The following is a 14,301-nucleotide window of genomic DNA, read 5'->3' as shown; positions in this document are numbered from 1 at the left end:
TTTCAGAACCTTGCCACCTCTCGTGGGATCCAGAGGAAGACTCCAGACCACTGCCTTCAACTAGACTGAGACCACCACCCTCGACTGGACTGCAATCACCACTTCTGACCAGACTGCAGCAGCTCTCCCACCAGCAGGTTTATCCCTTCTCCCTTTGCTTTGGACTCGGGGGTGGGCCAAGGTACACCACTCTTGTTCATACCCTAGGGTGCTGGTTTATACATTTGGGTTTTGTGGGTTAAAACCAATTGTCTGTCTGTATAATTGTACTTATTGCATTATTTTAATAAATTGTTACTCTGACTTATAAATCTCTCTTTTGAATTGAGTTCATTTTCCCTTGCTGGTTAACTTTTAAACCAGCACACCTTCCGATATTGTGGTGCCCAAAACTGCACACAGACTTGACGTGAGGCCACCCAGCACAGAGTAGAGCAGGACAATCACCTCCTTTGACTGGCTGGTGATGATGTGCTTAATGCACCCCAGGACATAGTTTGTGCTCCTGGCTGCCAGGGCACTGCTGACTCATATTCAACTTGCCATTGACTGGGACCCCCAGGTCCCTTTCCATGATGCTGCCTGCTCTCCAGCATCTCATTCCCCAGTCTGTCTGTAAATCCAGGGCTGCCACATCCTAGGTGCAGAATCTGCGCTTGTCTTTGTTAAACTTCATACGAATATCTAGAGACAGCACAAGACACAGAAACACTGCTGCCCTGTCTCCATCTCTCCTTGTGCCAGTGCAAAGTTTTGCACAGCTATGTAGTGAGCAGGAAAGCTGAAAGCTGGCCAGGCTGCTTTGGGGTTAGTCTTAATGCAGATCAGTTCCCTAATCTGATTCATCACATGGATGCACAAATATTTGACAAGAGAGGATTTGAGAGAAGAGGAAGGAGAATGCAGAGGTGAAACAAACAGCCTTAGATGGGACTGGCTTTATGGCCACTGTCCCTGTTTAAAATAATGGACTTTGAGTGTAGAATTGCTGGGCAACACCAAATTCATGGCTGCAATATTATGAGCAGAAACACACATGGGTAAATTTAATTCTCCAAGCAAAACTGACTCTTAGGAAGAATCCTAAACTGGTGACTGGTGACTCTGACTGATGTCTAGGTGCTAGAAAAACAAATTACTTGTTGGTAGAATTGTTGTTGCTAAGGTTTAGGGCTTGACATGCTTCAATGATCTTAGACCTAGGGAAAGTTAACAAAGCTTGGGAAGAAGGATGCCCACTGACAGTGGACACAAAGAATGCAGAATTTACGGACCACAGGGACATCTGGCAGAACTCTCAAGATAAGGAAGAAACTAACAAAGTCAGCTCAGTAATTGTGCTGAAATCAGCTCCAGCTGGGTACAAGGTAATTCCGGCAGGGGGAGATCATGACCACTGACTCACTGACCATGGACCCAAGAAACCCACCGACACAAAAGAAGAGAAAGACTGAGCATATAGACTAATTACCATGAGAAGTGAGAGAATCATTAGCCAATGGATGATAGAATAGCAATTAATAAGAGAAGTATGTTGCTTGCAGCCAATGAAAACCTAATTAGTTTTTTTGCTAAAATGTATAAATAGTAAAAAGTTCTCATATTTGGTGTGCTTGATTTGTGGAATAACACTGAGCACCCAGGCTTTCACAACTCTGAAATAAATAATCAATGCCTCTCTCAAGTGTGTAATTATCGGCTTGTTGCACACCAGGTAATGAATTCAATTTTTGTGGACAACAACGGGGCAAGAGGGAATGGCTTCAAACTGAAAGAAAGTAGGTTTATATTAGATATTAAGAAGAAAGTCTTTACTGTGAGGGTAGTCAGGCACTGGCACAGGGTGTCTAGAGAAGCTGTGGATGCCCCATCCCTGGCAGTGTTCCAAGGCCAGGTTGGATGGAGCTCTGAGCAACCTGGTTTAGTGGAAAGTGTCCCTGCCCAGGGCAGGGGGGTTGGGACCAGGTGATCTTTAGGGTCCCTTCCAACTCAAACGATCCTGTGGTTTTAGGATACTTATTTTTCGTATCTGTGCATTGCACTTCCATTTGGACAAGTCGGATAAGAACTAAGCAAAACACTTGACTGGAATCTGCTAAGTTTTACGACCAGTGTTTGCCACTGGTGCCCCGGAAGACTCTGCACTGCTTCTGGGACTTGTATTACAAAGTGTCCTGAGGAACGCCTTGGGGATGGTATGCTGAGCCAGACAGGGAAAGGAAGGCTCTAAGGGAGCCGACCCTAGCCCTGTATTAGCGGGCGCGCCTTTCCCGACGCTCTTCCCGCTGCGGTGCCCGCCGCGCCCGTGCGGCCCCAGAGCCAACTCCCCTCCCTCCGTCCCTCCCGCGCTGAGGGGCGGAAGGACGGCCCGGCCCCGCCGCGCGCCTGCGCCGCCCCGCGCTCCCGCCGTGCCCTGCGCGCCGCGGCCCCGCAGCCGAGCGGAGATGGCGCTACACGTCCCCAAGGCCCCGGGCTTCGCCCAGATGCTCAAGGAGGGAGCGAAGGTGAGATCGTCTATGGATGGATGGGTGAATGGAAGGGTGGACGGGTGGGTGGGTGCAGGAGGAGTCTCAGGGCGGTGGCGCGGGGAAGGCGCTGGAAGGCCGGCGGGGCCCGGCAGTACCACGTGCCCCGCGGGGCGGGGGCCCGGCGGTTCGCGCACTGTCCCCCGCCCGGCCCGGGCCCCCTCCGCGGTGGGGATGGGCTCCGGCCCGGCCCCGCGCTGCTGGAGGGTGGCGCCTGGCGCACGCAGCCTTCGAGAAAGCTCTGCCGGGCCCGGGGGGCCCTCTCGAGCTGTGTGCCCGACTCGTGCCCGCCCGGTTTGCAGAGCTTTTACAGCAACATTCAGCAGGGCCCTGTCGTTGAAGCTGTTCAGAAGTGTCTGGCTTGTTATAGAAACGGCTTGACTCTCCCTGTGTCTTTAAGAGAAGGACCTTTGTCAGCGCTGCAGATCAGTGCAATATTTTCCATATATATCTCTTCCATAAATCCATATTCATTGTACTTAATGTTAGTATAATTAAGATTTTGGTGGTATGGAAGGACTGTGCCTTAATAAAGCAACAGCTTTCTTTGAAAAGGACAGAAAGCAAGCAGGTGTAGGTTTTTTTCTTCTTATTCACAGAATCAGCAGAAGGGTTTGGATTGGAAGGGACCTTAAAGATCATTTAGCTCCCACCCCCCTGCCATTGGCAGAGATACCTTCCACGAGAGCAGGTTGCTCCAAATCTCATCCAACCAGGCCATGAACATTTCTAGGGAAGGGGCATCCACAGCTTCTCTGGGCAACCTGTGCCAGAGCCTCACTATCCTCACAGGGAGGAATTTCTTCCTGATAGTTAATCTAAACCTGCTTTCTTTCAGTGTGAAGCCATTCTCCCTTGTCCTGTCACTACAGGCTCTTGTGGAAAGTCCCTCTTTCCAAGCAAGGGACTTCTATTACAGGAAAAAAATAAGAAAATATCTGTTTGCTGCTACTTAATAGGAAGAAGAGTGAAGTTAGCAGTTCTGAAAGCCCTCTGTGTTTCTTTTTAGAATCGTTGGAGCCAAATAATGGCATACGTCAAGGGCAGGGGCAGAACAGGGAAACAAAGTGGCCTTACTGCTGGTTCACTAAAGGAGAATTCAAGGCCTAAATAGCAAGAGCTGTCTTCTTCTGCAAAACAAAGGAGTCAGCTGGCATTCTGAGATGTTTTTGTATTTAGAGAGTAAACATTAGAGAGTACCTTTCTCTCTTATGGGCCACACAGTATGTTTTGTCCTACTCTTTCTTCTTTCTTAAGGCCCTTTCTGGGGATCCTGTCTTTTCTTATAGTTTCAAAACTGAAGCCAGGCTGATCACAGCCTTAAACACAAATATTTTACTAATGATTCTTCTGAATTTTCAAAAAAAAACGCACATGTTTGAACATAGAACTGAGTTAAATGATTTTTGTGGAATACAGAGCTGTGAATAAAGAAGCACATACAAAAATCTCTGCTAACAAAAACCCTTAACCCTATCCAGTCTTGTCTTGGTTGTTTTCTGTTTTCCTTTGTCATGTCACAAACTTTTTTGGAAGACTGAGGGGGTGCAAACTGTATTGAAAGTTGAGTCACTGTTCAGATTTTCTGTTCAGAAGCTTTTTGTGCCTGCTGAGCTGCCTAGTTGAGAAGGAGAAAAGTAGTTATTTTCTTGCTGTCTTTGGGTAAGGTTTGGTTTCCATTTAAACTGTAAGTGACATCAATTTAAATGAATAAAAAATTTTCAGGGGCTCACTAGATTGACACTGCTTTGATGAGGAGTTACTAGCTCATGACTTTTTTTTTTTTTGTTAGCCTAATTCTGATCAGATCATTTTTCTGTTTAGCATTATTCAGGACTAGAAGAAGCTGTCTATAGGAACATCCAGGCATGCAAAGAACTTGCTCAGACCACCCGTACAGCTTATGGACCAAATGGTAAATAATTCCTAAAATTGTTGCCATTTTTTTGAGACAAATACTGTGTTTGGAGACTAAACATACCTTGACAAAGAAGCAGCTGTTTGTTTCTTGAGGAAACACACTGGACTTGCTGTAGAACTGTAAATATATTTTTGTGACTATACAAATCAGATTTTGTTTTGTTAGCTCTTGAGTTAAGTGCAGTGTATCTGCCTTTGCCGTGTTTTTGTAGCAGTTACTGTGTTCTCTTTGCTGCCCTACTGCCATATGAAAGAGCACAAAAACTAAAGGAAAGATGATAACATGGCAGATAGTGAACTTAACCATAACCATGGCCAGTCAGATGTACGAAAACAAACTGTGTTCTCCTGGATTGGTTAATTAAATAATGTGCTAGTATTTCTGAAGAGAGAACTGCTTATTGATTTCTCCTTCATGTAACACATTTCCAAGTGTTATTTGGAAAAATATTTTAAGTTCTTAAATTATAAATAGGGCCAACATTTTAATATGGAGGATATACCTGAAAGTTTTAAAACTGTCTGCGTAAAAAATATTTGCACAATGAATTATTTAAAAATTTTTTTTGGTTTCCCTCATTAGGAATGAACAAAATGGTTATCAATCATCTGGAGAAGCTTTTTGTAACAAATGATGCTGCTACTATCCTGAGAGAGCTGGAAGTAAGTTTTCTTGCTTCAGAAGATGTCAGCTGTGAACTGGTGTTTCTGTTCATGGGTTGCTATGGTTCTGACTGTCAATAGGGAAATGCGTGTCACTGTGGCAGATTATTTACATGTGCCACTTTGTAAATAATTTACCTTTTTCACTGAATTTGAGATCCACAGTGAGGAAGATAACTCTGTAAAGCAGCATTAAGTAGTTGTAGGAGAAGCTTAATGATTCCCTACTTTTCCCCAAACCACCGTGTAGATTTATAAGAGGGTGTGTCTAGAAATACAGTGTTCTGGAAAAGTCTGAATGAAATAGTTGTTGTGTGTTAATCTCCCAGTGTTGTTGGTTGCCATGTTCTCCTGCCTGCTTAGAATCCATCAGTTGAATTTAAGAAGCTGTGGATATAGCAGCATCCTCCTGTAAATACTGTGAAAGCATAAAAATGCTGTTCTGTCCTAACTTTTCCTCCTACTATCAAATTCCTATTTGCGACACAGCACAAATAATATTTTACTGAATTCTATACTTACTGACAGAAACTGTGTAAATATTAAGTATTTCCTTACCGAATGCATTGTGTTAGTGTTCAGTATGAGTAGAATAACTGAAAGTCTCAGTTCTGTTTTTAAAAAATAATCTGCATACTAGTGACCTTATCTGATGAGTTTTGCATGTTACTTTCTGGTATAAAATGACAACTGCTCTAATTTTATTCAAGAATACAGCATTTTATTGCATTTATTTGAAAGAAAGGGGAAGCGGTGCAATCTTTTAGCAGAAAAAATCCCCACTAAAATTAAGGTGTAATTTAGATGTCTGCTTTGTTACACATGAATTCAGCCTGAAGATCTAAACTCCAGAGTGCTTTCTTGTTGCAGAGCTTAGTTGTGAAGCCACTGCATCTTGTAAAAATAGCACAGAACCAATATCAAAGAGGTATGATTCATGTTGTAGGGAAAATGTTCAGTTCTCTGATTTTGTTTTCATATAAGTTTGTACTTTTTCTTATTAGGGAAGTCAGCCAATTAAGGTAATCTGTGCTGCTTTCTTTTCCAATTTTGTGCGTTCTTAGTATCTCTAGATACAATTTGAAATAAGAGAGCTTATACTGGACGTGCAGAAAAGCCTGGAGCTGGATTCTTAGGTGGGATGTTAGTAACCAAGATGTATACCTTCTTTTAAAGGTCCAGCATCCTGCAGCAAAAATGCTTGTTATGGCTTCCCATATGCAAGAACAAGAAGTTGGAGATGGAACAAATTTTGTCCTTGTTTTTGCTGGAGTTCTTCTGGAGTTAGCAGAAGACCTTCTGAGGATGGGGTTATCTGTCTCAGAGGCAAGTTGTATTGTTGCAATTCACATAGCTTGAATCTAGATTACCACTGGTCAGTATTTCTAGGTTGTAATATTGTGAGTCACCTGCTTTCTTCTGAACTAATTTTTTTAGATAAAGATGTTTGAAGGAGAACTGTTTTGCTACTTGTGATTGCTAGCTTCCCTTGAAAAGTTCTGCATTCGCTGATGTTTTATGACTATTTGAAAAGGAGAGAAAAGCTGTATGAAGCAATGTAGTGAATATTTATTGTTTGATGCACAGGTGATTGAAGGATATGAAAAGGCTTGCAAGAAAGCCCTAGAAATTCTTCCAGACTTGGTGTGCTGTTCTGCAAAGAACCTTCGAGATGTCGAAGAAGTGGCATCTTTGTTGCACACTTCAGTGATGAGCAAACAATATGGGAATGAACGTTTCTTGGCAAAGCTTATTGCTCAGGCCTGTGGTAAGTGGACAAGAATAGATGTGTGCATGCATCTAAAAATCTGAGTAGGTTTGCTTACGGTCATTACAGCTGCATGTAAGACAGAAAGTATGGTTAGTTTAACAGATTGAATTGGGTGGAATGCTTTAGCCTCTGAAATAGGGTAACCTTTCTCCTGTTGAACTCTTCATTGGCATTGTGGCTCAGAAAAGGTTTGTGTTTCCCACTAAACATTTATAGAAATAGCTTTGTAGTCTTTTTAATGCAGAAACCCCTCTTTCTCCCTCTTTTTTTATAATTAGGAAGATGTACTGCGATTCAGATAAGCTGTTAGTAGTCTCAACCACAGAACAATGGAAGCAAGACTGTAGTTCTGTTGAGTTGTTCTTTCCCTTTAGATTTACAAGAAAAAGCCTTCATGTTTAGTTCCAGTGTTTTTTCAAATATTTAGAGTCAGACTTTTCTCTTGAATGTACATATATGAATCAATATTTGAACTCAGTTATTGAGCAGCTTGAATAAATGTTGTTTATTGATTACTACATTGTAAAAAACCAAAATTTCTGTTTCTCTCGATGCCAGTTAGCAGGTGATAATTGTCTTGAATTTAGGTAGGCATCTTAAACCATTGAAATTTAGTACTTCAGAAAAATTCCAGGCATTTTTTATTATGCCATTGCTCTACTTTATTCATTAAGCAGCATAAATTCATTCTTTTTGTTTTTGTTTTTGTTTTTTTTTTTTCCAAACAGTTTCCATTCTTCCTGATTCTGGTCATTTCAACGTTGATAATATCAGAGTGTGCAAAATTGTGGTAAGTTTGAAGTACTAGCTTTACTGTATTATTATCTGTAAACAGTTTAATGAAGGTTAATCTCTGAACTTTGAAAGAGCCTTTTCTTTTCTAATTTCTGTTGTGTTGTGGCATGCATAGTAGATTTTGAAAATAGGTGTTTACTTTCCTTGTTTAGTGCCCAGTAGCAGCTTTCAGAAACAAAAATCATTGATATTGAAAGTAATCTCAAATGGGGACAATGTAAGACAGTGTTTGTTGTTGCTGAACAAGATAAAGTCTTATTTCTTTAAGCTGCAATGATAACTTAGTGTGTTACATCCAAATGATTGTAAGGTCTGCTTTTCATGCAGTGTAGTGCAGCATTCTGAAAATATGATGTTCCCTTATTCACAGAATCATAGAATCACAGAATGGTTTGGGTTGGGAGAGACCTTAAATCCATCTAGGCCTCTGCCATGGGCAGGGACACCTTCCAGTATCCCAGGTTGCTCCAAGCCCTGTCCAGCCTGGGCTAGAACACTTCCAGGGATGGGGCAGCCACAGCTTCTCTGGCAACCTGCTCTAGTGCCTCCCCACCCTCACAGTAAAGAATTTCTTCCTAATATTTAATCTAAACCTACTCTTCTTCAGTTTAAAGCCATTCTTCCTTGCCCTATCGCTACATGCCCTTGTAAAAAGTCTCAAATTCCATTTATTTCCTTTCAGGGTGCTGGTATTTCTGCTTCCTCAGTACTGCATGGCATGGTTTTTAAAAAAGAAACTGAAGGAGATGTTACTTCTGTCAAAGATGCAAAAATAGCTGTGTATTCCTGCCCTTTTGATGGGATGATAACTGAAACTAAGGTATGCTGAAGCTTAAAATAAGTTACCTCTCTAAAAATAAGAGCACATAAACATAGACTTTAATATTTATATTCTTGACACTTGGTGATTGAGATATTTTGGTTAATATTGATTTATTAGTTTAAAAAAGTTCACAGAAAATGTTTGAACCTAATTTTGCTTCACAGGGTTTTTGAGACTGGGGAAGTAATGTTGGTTTTTTTGGGTTATTTGAGCCAAATTGCATGCTTGAATGTCTGAACCTCAAGGTTGTCTAGAAATACCAGAATTGTCCATTTGGTTCTTTTTTTTTTTTTGACTTGTTTTACTTTGTTGCCTATGAAAGGTATCAGTATTACAAAATAAGATGACTTGAGGTTTATGGATAGGTTGGGAGACAGAATGGCTTGTCAGAGACTTGTAGGCATGTGGTTTAGTGCTGAATTGATAACGGTGTATGTGTTTCACTAGGGCACCGTCCTCATAAAGAATGCCGAAGAACTGATGAACTTCAGTAAAGGAGAAGAAAATCTTATGGATTTGCAAGTCAAAGCTATTGCTGACAGTGGTGCAAATGTAGTAGTAACGGGTGGCAAAGTGGCAGACATGGCTCTTCATTATGCCAATAAATACAACCTTATGTTAGTCAGGTGAGTACTAGAAAAGCATAAAAACGTTTGGTCTACCAGATTTATGAAATGCACTCACCATCTTGTTGCTTAGCTCTCAAACGAATTACCAAAAAAAATACTGCAGATTAGTTGTTTTTCTAGTGAGTCAAAATCTGACCTACAATTTGGTTGTTTCATAGTTTAAGTTTCTTGATAGAATTTCATCTCCGTATGACAGCTAATGGGGGAGTAATTTGTGTATAGGGTAGTTATTTTGCTTTAAGTGTTTCTGTAGCACACTGAAATCAAGAACATCAAAATTTCTAGATCTAGTAAAGAGGGATCTGGCCTCAAAGGCATGTGAGACTATTCCATAATGTTTTCTCCTCGTCACAGTCTTCTTGTGATGATTTAGCAATGATGAGATGCCTTTGTGCATCACTAATGTGTTTATAGATGGCAATTCTTAATACCTCTGTGTCATTTTTCTGTTCTGTTTGTCTTCTTACTTATAAATAAAGCATATTTGTAGATCCTCAAAATATAGTCTGCATAACATAAAGTCAGATTTACCAGCAGCAGCTCTCAACGTCTCACAAAAGTAAGTGGTGCTTTGTTGAAAGCTGTGAATTTATTGGTGGTGTCCAAAACATTTGCACTTCTGGAAATGGAGTGTGGTACTGTAATGTCTTGTATAATAAAGGATTATTACAGAGGCATTGTAAAGTCAGTTCAAGTTTTTTGCACTAGAGGAGGAAGTTTGATAATTTCCATGTGTTTGAACCTCTTACTTGTTTTTAAATTCTTAGAAAGTAGTCTTTGCACACCAAAGTAGATAATTATAACTCAAAAAAGTAGTTGAATGGAGTTAATAACTTGATGCAGTAAATTTTGATCTTGTCACTTGTTTACAAAATGCTGCTGAGTTAAGAGAATATTCTTATGTAATAATATTGTTCTGTAAACTTGTTTTTAAAGATTGAACTCCAAGTGGGATCTGAGGAGACTCTGCAAAACTGTTGGTGCAACAGCCCTACCCAGACTGGTATGGACTTTTCAAATGAGGAGCAGGAGGGTGAGAACTGATGAGCAGTTTCACCTCTTAACTCTTGTTTTTCTTTCCAGACTCCCCCTACTCTTGAAGAAATGGGTCACTGCAGTAGTGTGTATTTATCAGAGGTTGGGGATACACAAGTTGTTGTGTTTAAGCATGGTATGTATGTTCTGTAGAACTGCTAGCACTGCTGTTCTACAAAGTGTGATGTTCGTATGTGTTTTATCTGTAAGAGAGTTAATTCAGTAATGCATATGTCTGAACAGAAAAGGAGGATGGTGCCATTTCCACTATCCTCATTCGTGGATCTACAGACAATCTGATGGATGACATAGAGAGAGCAGTGGACGATGGTGTCAATACTTTCAAAGTACTCACAAGGGTAAGTAGTGAGAACACGCGAGTTATCAAAAGTGAGCAGTGGATCAGTTTGAGGCAAGACTTGTGCCTGGTTTGTGCTCATTTGCTACAAAGGCTGTAGCAGGTATATATATTACCTGCTTAGGAGCCTTCTGGAGTTGTAGAGAAGGCTGTGTTGTACTGAGGTGTAGAGGGCTCTCTAGAGAAGATTGCTGCCAATGCTGTTGTGAATATAGGATACATAAAAGGTGGTGCTCAGCATGTATTGCACTCATTTTTTCCAGTAATGAGTGAGTGCTTGAAGGTAGTTTTGTCACTTTCTAATGACAGTCAGCTCTTTCTTGATTTACTCTCTAAATGTTTTGTAATGAGACCAGGCACAGAAGAAAATCTAGATAGCTTTGTCATTCGGGATCAGGAGGAACGGATTGGTTGCAGACTAAATTTCTGATTCATTTGTATGAAGACATGCTTCCTCCACGTGATACAGATATGCTTTTATGGAAAGAACTCAGTTGTACCATTTTTTTTTCTGAGCAGCTTTTGTGGACTTGGCTATTATTTTTTTTTTTTTTTTTAATACATAGGGAGTTTCTGTATTTACTTGGAGAAAGGCATGCAAAAATTGTTAAAACTGGTTGACCCTTAATCTCCTGTACATACCAAGACATGCACATTGATTTAGAGTACAGAAACACTGTGCGTTGATGATTGTCTCCAGGAGTTTTCCTGGCTTACAATTTATGATGATTACTTTTTGGTTTAAAAGACCAGAGTTAATAGGTAAATGCCTAATTTAAAATGAAAGAAAACAAAACAGAAACTTCTAACACCTTGTGATACCTGTTGACATATTAAACTTAATGTACAGTGGATTGGTTTCCTGCATGATATTTCCCACCAAAATAATAGAAAAGATGAGAAAATCTAGGAATGCTGTTATTAGTTAGCCAAGAGTTGAAATTGTTTAAAAAAAGCCAAAAAATCCCAGACACAAACCCCACTGCATTATTATTTTGCTTTTTATAAAATGAATGAGTAAATTCTGGTAGATTTCCCTTATAATGCACATTTGTTCGGAAACCGTTTCTTAATAAGTCTGCGTGGAATGAAGTTCTGTTGCACTCTTGATGGAGTATAAAAGTTCTGAAAAGTAAAAATTAATAGATGCTTCAAGCAAAAATACTGTCTTGGTGTGGTCTTGTTCACAGGATAAACGTCTTGTTCCTGGAGGTGGTGCAACAGAGATCGAATTAGCCAAGCAGATCACATCTTACGGAGAGGTACAGCAAATGGGCTTCTTCACTTCTCATTTTTTCACACGTCTTACAAAAAATACAAAAATTACTTCATACCAACATATATATATATATATATAAGTGTGTGTATTAATAAAAAATGTAGGGGAAAATGCCATCCTGTCTTAAGGTTTTTGAAATGCTGACGTGGTTTTCAACTTCACTTTAGACCTGTCCTGGGCTTGACCAATATGCCATCAAAAAGTTTGCTGAGGCATTTGAATCCATTCCTCGAGCACTGGCAGAAAACTCCGGAGTAAAAGCTAATGAGGTCATCTCCAAACTTTATGCTGTGCATCAGGAAGGGAAGAAAAATGTTGGATTTGATATCGAGGTAAATAGTCTCTCATGTTACTTGGTGCCCTGCAGCACAGGATTATATTTAAAAGTACTTCTATTGGAATGAAGTATTTATAGATTATTTTAAATCATTGGAAGCTCTGCATTGCACAGTCTGGAATAGTAACTTGTTAGAATTGAAATACTTAAGTGTTCTAATCAGCAAGCAGTTAAATTCAGCACAGTGTAGTGGCCCTGTAGGCCAGTAGGAGGTGAAGTGGGATACTGAACTAATGTGACAGAAAATAAGTCTTCAGTAATTATTGATTTTGTCTTCCTGCCAATGGATTAGGAATGAAAGTTTTCTGAAGGGAGATGATGAGATCAGAGGAGTGATACTATCTTGCTAGGTAAAAGCCTGAGAAAGTTTTAAATGATGTTTTTCCCCCATCTGATAGGCTGAAGCTGCTGCAGTGAAGGATATGTTGGAAGCTGGTGTATTAGACACATATCTTGGAAAATTCTGGGGTATCAAGCTAGCCACAAATGCGGCAGTAACTGTCCTAAGGGTTGATCAGGTAAGCTTACAGTAATTTGGGTGCTGAATTGAAACCTTGCAGAACCCTCATGCAAAGCAGGTGAATCTTCTGGGAAGGCAAGGTGTAAAAAATTATTGGTACTTGAAAATGTGGTTTGTTTATTTCTTAAAGTGAGGAAGTAATTTGTTCAAGAGCTTGTAATCTGGAATGGTGCTGCTTCTATGGCAGTGCTGTTAATGTTTGTGGTTTTGAGTTTTGTTTTTTAAAGATTTGACAGTTGATACTTGTATTCAGAAAGTTGTCCTAACTTCTTTAGTAACAAGATGTAAGAGAAGAAACCTTCTCTCATATATTGTTTTTACACGAAAATCCAATTTTTAGGAATAATAGAGGTTACAATGTTAACGATAAAGTCTTTATTTTGTGAAACTTTAGCAAAAATGTATTTGCATGTAAAATTTCTGTAGATTATTATGGCAAAAACAGCAGGCGGTCCAAAAGTCCCTAAGCAACAAGGACATTGGGATAAAGATGACTGGAAAGATGAGCCTGAAAAATAGTGTGCAGTAAGCTCTGTTTTCTCTAGCAGAGAGGTATCTGTGTGTGAGTGCATGCATGAGTTCATTGACCAGCACATGGCAGGTTGTATCTTTGTTGATGACACGTAACACTGCTGCCTTCTGCTGCGTGCTGATGGCTACACCCTGTATTTGTGCCTTTGCAAATGAATTTTACTCCTAAACCCAAATTTTCATGGAAGGAATGACAAATGCACTTTCAGTTTTACCTTACTTGTCACTATAGCAAGTGCAGAGAATGAGCCTTTAACATGGTAGGACTAATGGACTTCACAGTTTTAAAGTGTGATATTTAGATGCAATAATTCAGAACAATAGCTCTGATAATTCTGCTTTCTGTAGCGTGCATCCTGTAAACTAGTCTGTTGTTGGTCTGTTTAAGCACTCACTTTCTGTAGACTAACTGGTCTGAATTTGCATGCAAAAATGAGGTAAAATACCTTTTTTATTGTATCAGGGTTCAGCTTCTGCCTTTCTCAGGAAAAAATAACTAAGTTGTGAGTATGTAGATTAGATGGATAATAGTAATCACTGGCTTAGGCTCAGATTAGGGAAACTGCATGAATTTAGTGAATGCTAACAGCATCATGTGGCTGTAAGAGTAGGGCAAGAGCCTGATTCTAACGTTAGCTTTTTCTACTTCTCTGTTCTCTTCAAGATCATTATGGCAAAACCAGCTGGTGGCCCTAAACCTCCATCAGGAAAGAAAGACTGGGACGAAGACCAAAATGATTGAACAGTTTAACTGTATTTGTTAAGTGACACGATTATGTGAGGTTTTTAAATCCCAGTTGGAACCTGTTCAAATGTTTTGCTTTTGCCTTTAAGTTATGAACAGTGTATAATGGAGTGCAGACCTTCAAACACTTCAATAAACATACTCACTGTTAAAATGTTAACACTCATTTTATTTGGACCTAGCATGACATGGTTGTTCCCAATCCATGAATGTGTAGGATGACAGTGTGTGGGTGTGGTGAGCTGACCTTGACTGGCTGCCTGACACCCTCTCCCAATGAGGAAGGAGACAACTTCTCAGGCTGGAGATCACATACCAGTGACTGTCACAGGCAAAACTGACTCAACATGCAGGGACACCAAATGAGCGT

The 14,301-nt window shown here is 40.2% G+C and overlaps 1 protein-coding gene across 2 annotated transcripts; it reads left to right on the top strand.

The window, feature by feature from the left end:
* Positions 1-2,399: 2,399 nt before the first annotated feature.
* On the top strand, positions 2,400-14,087 carry CCT8 (chaperonin containing TCP1 subunit 8). 2 transcript variants are annotated; one of them, XM_027681435.1, is made up of 16 exons: positions 2,400-2,504; positions 4,350-4,440; positions 5,029-5,108; positions 6,285-6,434; positions 6,696-6,876; positions 7,608-7,669; positions 8,357-8,494; positions 8,945-9,123; positions 10,063-10,129; positions 10,210-10,297; positions 10,405-10,520; positions 11,710-11,781; positions 11,966-12,130; positions 12,534-12,653; positions 13,082-13,180; positions 13,851-14,087. In XM_027681435.1, exons 1-15 carry the CDS (start codon positions 2,445-2,447, stop codon positions 13,172-13,174), a joined length of 1,662 nt encoding a protein of 553 aa, XP_027537236.1. In that variant the 5' UTR covers positions 2,400-2,444; the 3' UTR covers positions 13,175-13,180; positions 13,851-14,087. The 2 variants fall into 2 exon arrangements, with proteins under 2 accessions (XP_027537236.1, XP_027537237.1); XM_027681436.1 differs by lacking the exon at positions 13,082-13,180.
* The last annotated feature ends 214 nt before the right edge of the window (positions 14,088-14,301 follow it).

The sequence above is a fragment of the Neopelma chrysocephalum genome, unplaced genomic scaffold (assembly GCF_003984885.1).
Source record: "Neopelma chrysocephalum unplaced genomic scaffold, ASM398488v2 Primary Assembly neopelma1_60, whole genome shotgun sequence".
Lineage (NCBI taxonomy): Eukaryota > Metazoa > Chordata > Aves > Passeriformes > Pipridae > Neopelma > Neopelma chrysocephalum.
This window is presented reverse-complemented; position numbering and strand designations above follow the sequence as displayed.

Coding starts and splice junctions, on each gene's coding strand:
- CCT8 (XM_027681435.1), top strand. CDS start 2,445: ATGGCGCTACACGTCCCCAAGGCCCCGGGCTTCGCCCAGATGCTCAAG. Junction 10,130..10,209: donor CAACAGCCCTACCCAGACTG/GTATGGACTTTT, acceptor TTTTCTTTCCAG/ACTCCCCCTACTCTTGAAGA. Junction 10,521..11,709: donor CTTTCAAAGTACTCACAAGG/GTAAGTAGTGAG, acceptor TCTTGTTCACAG/GATAAACGTCTTGTTCCTGG.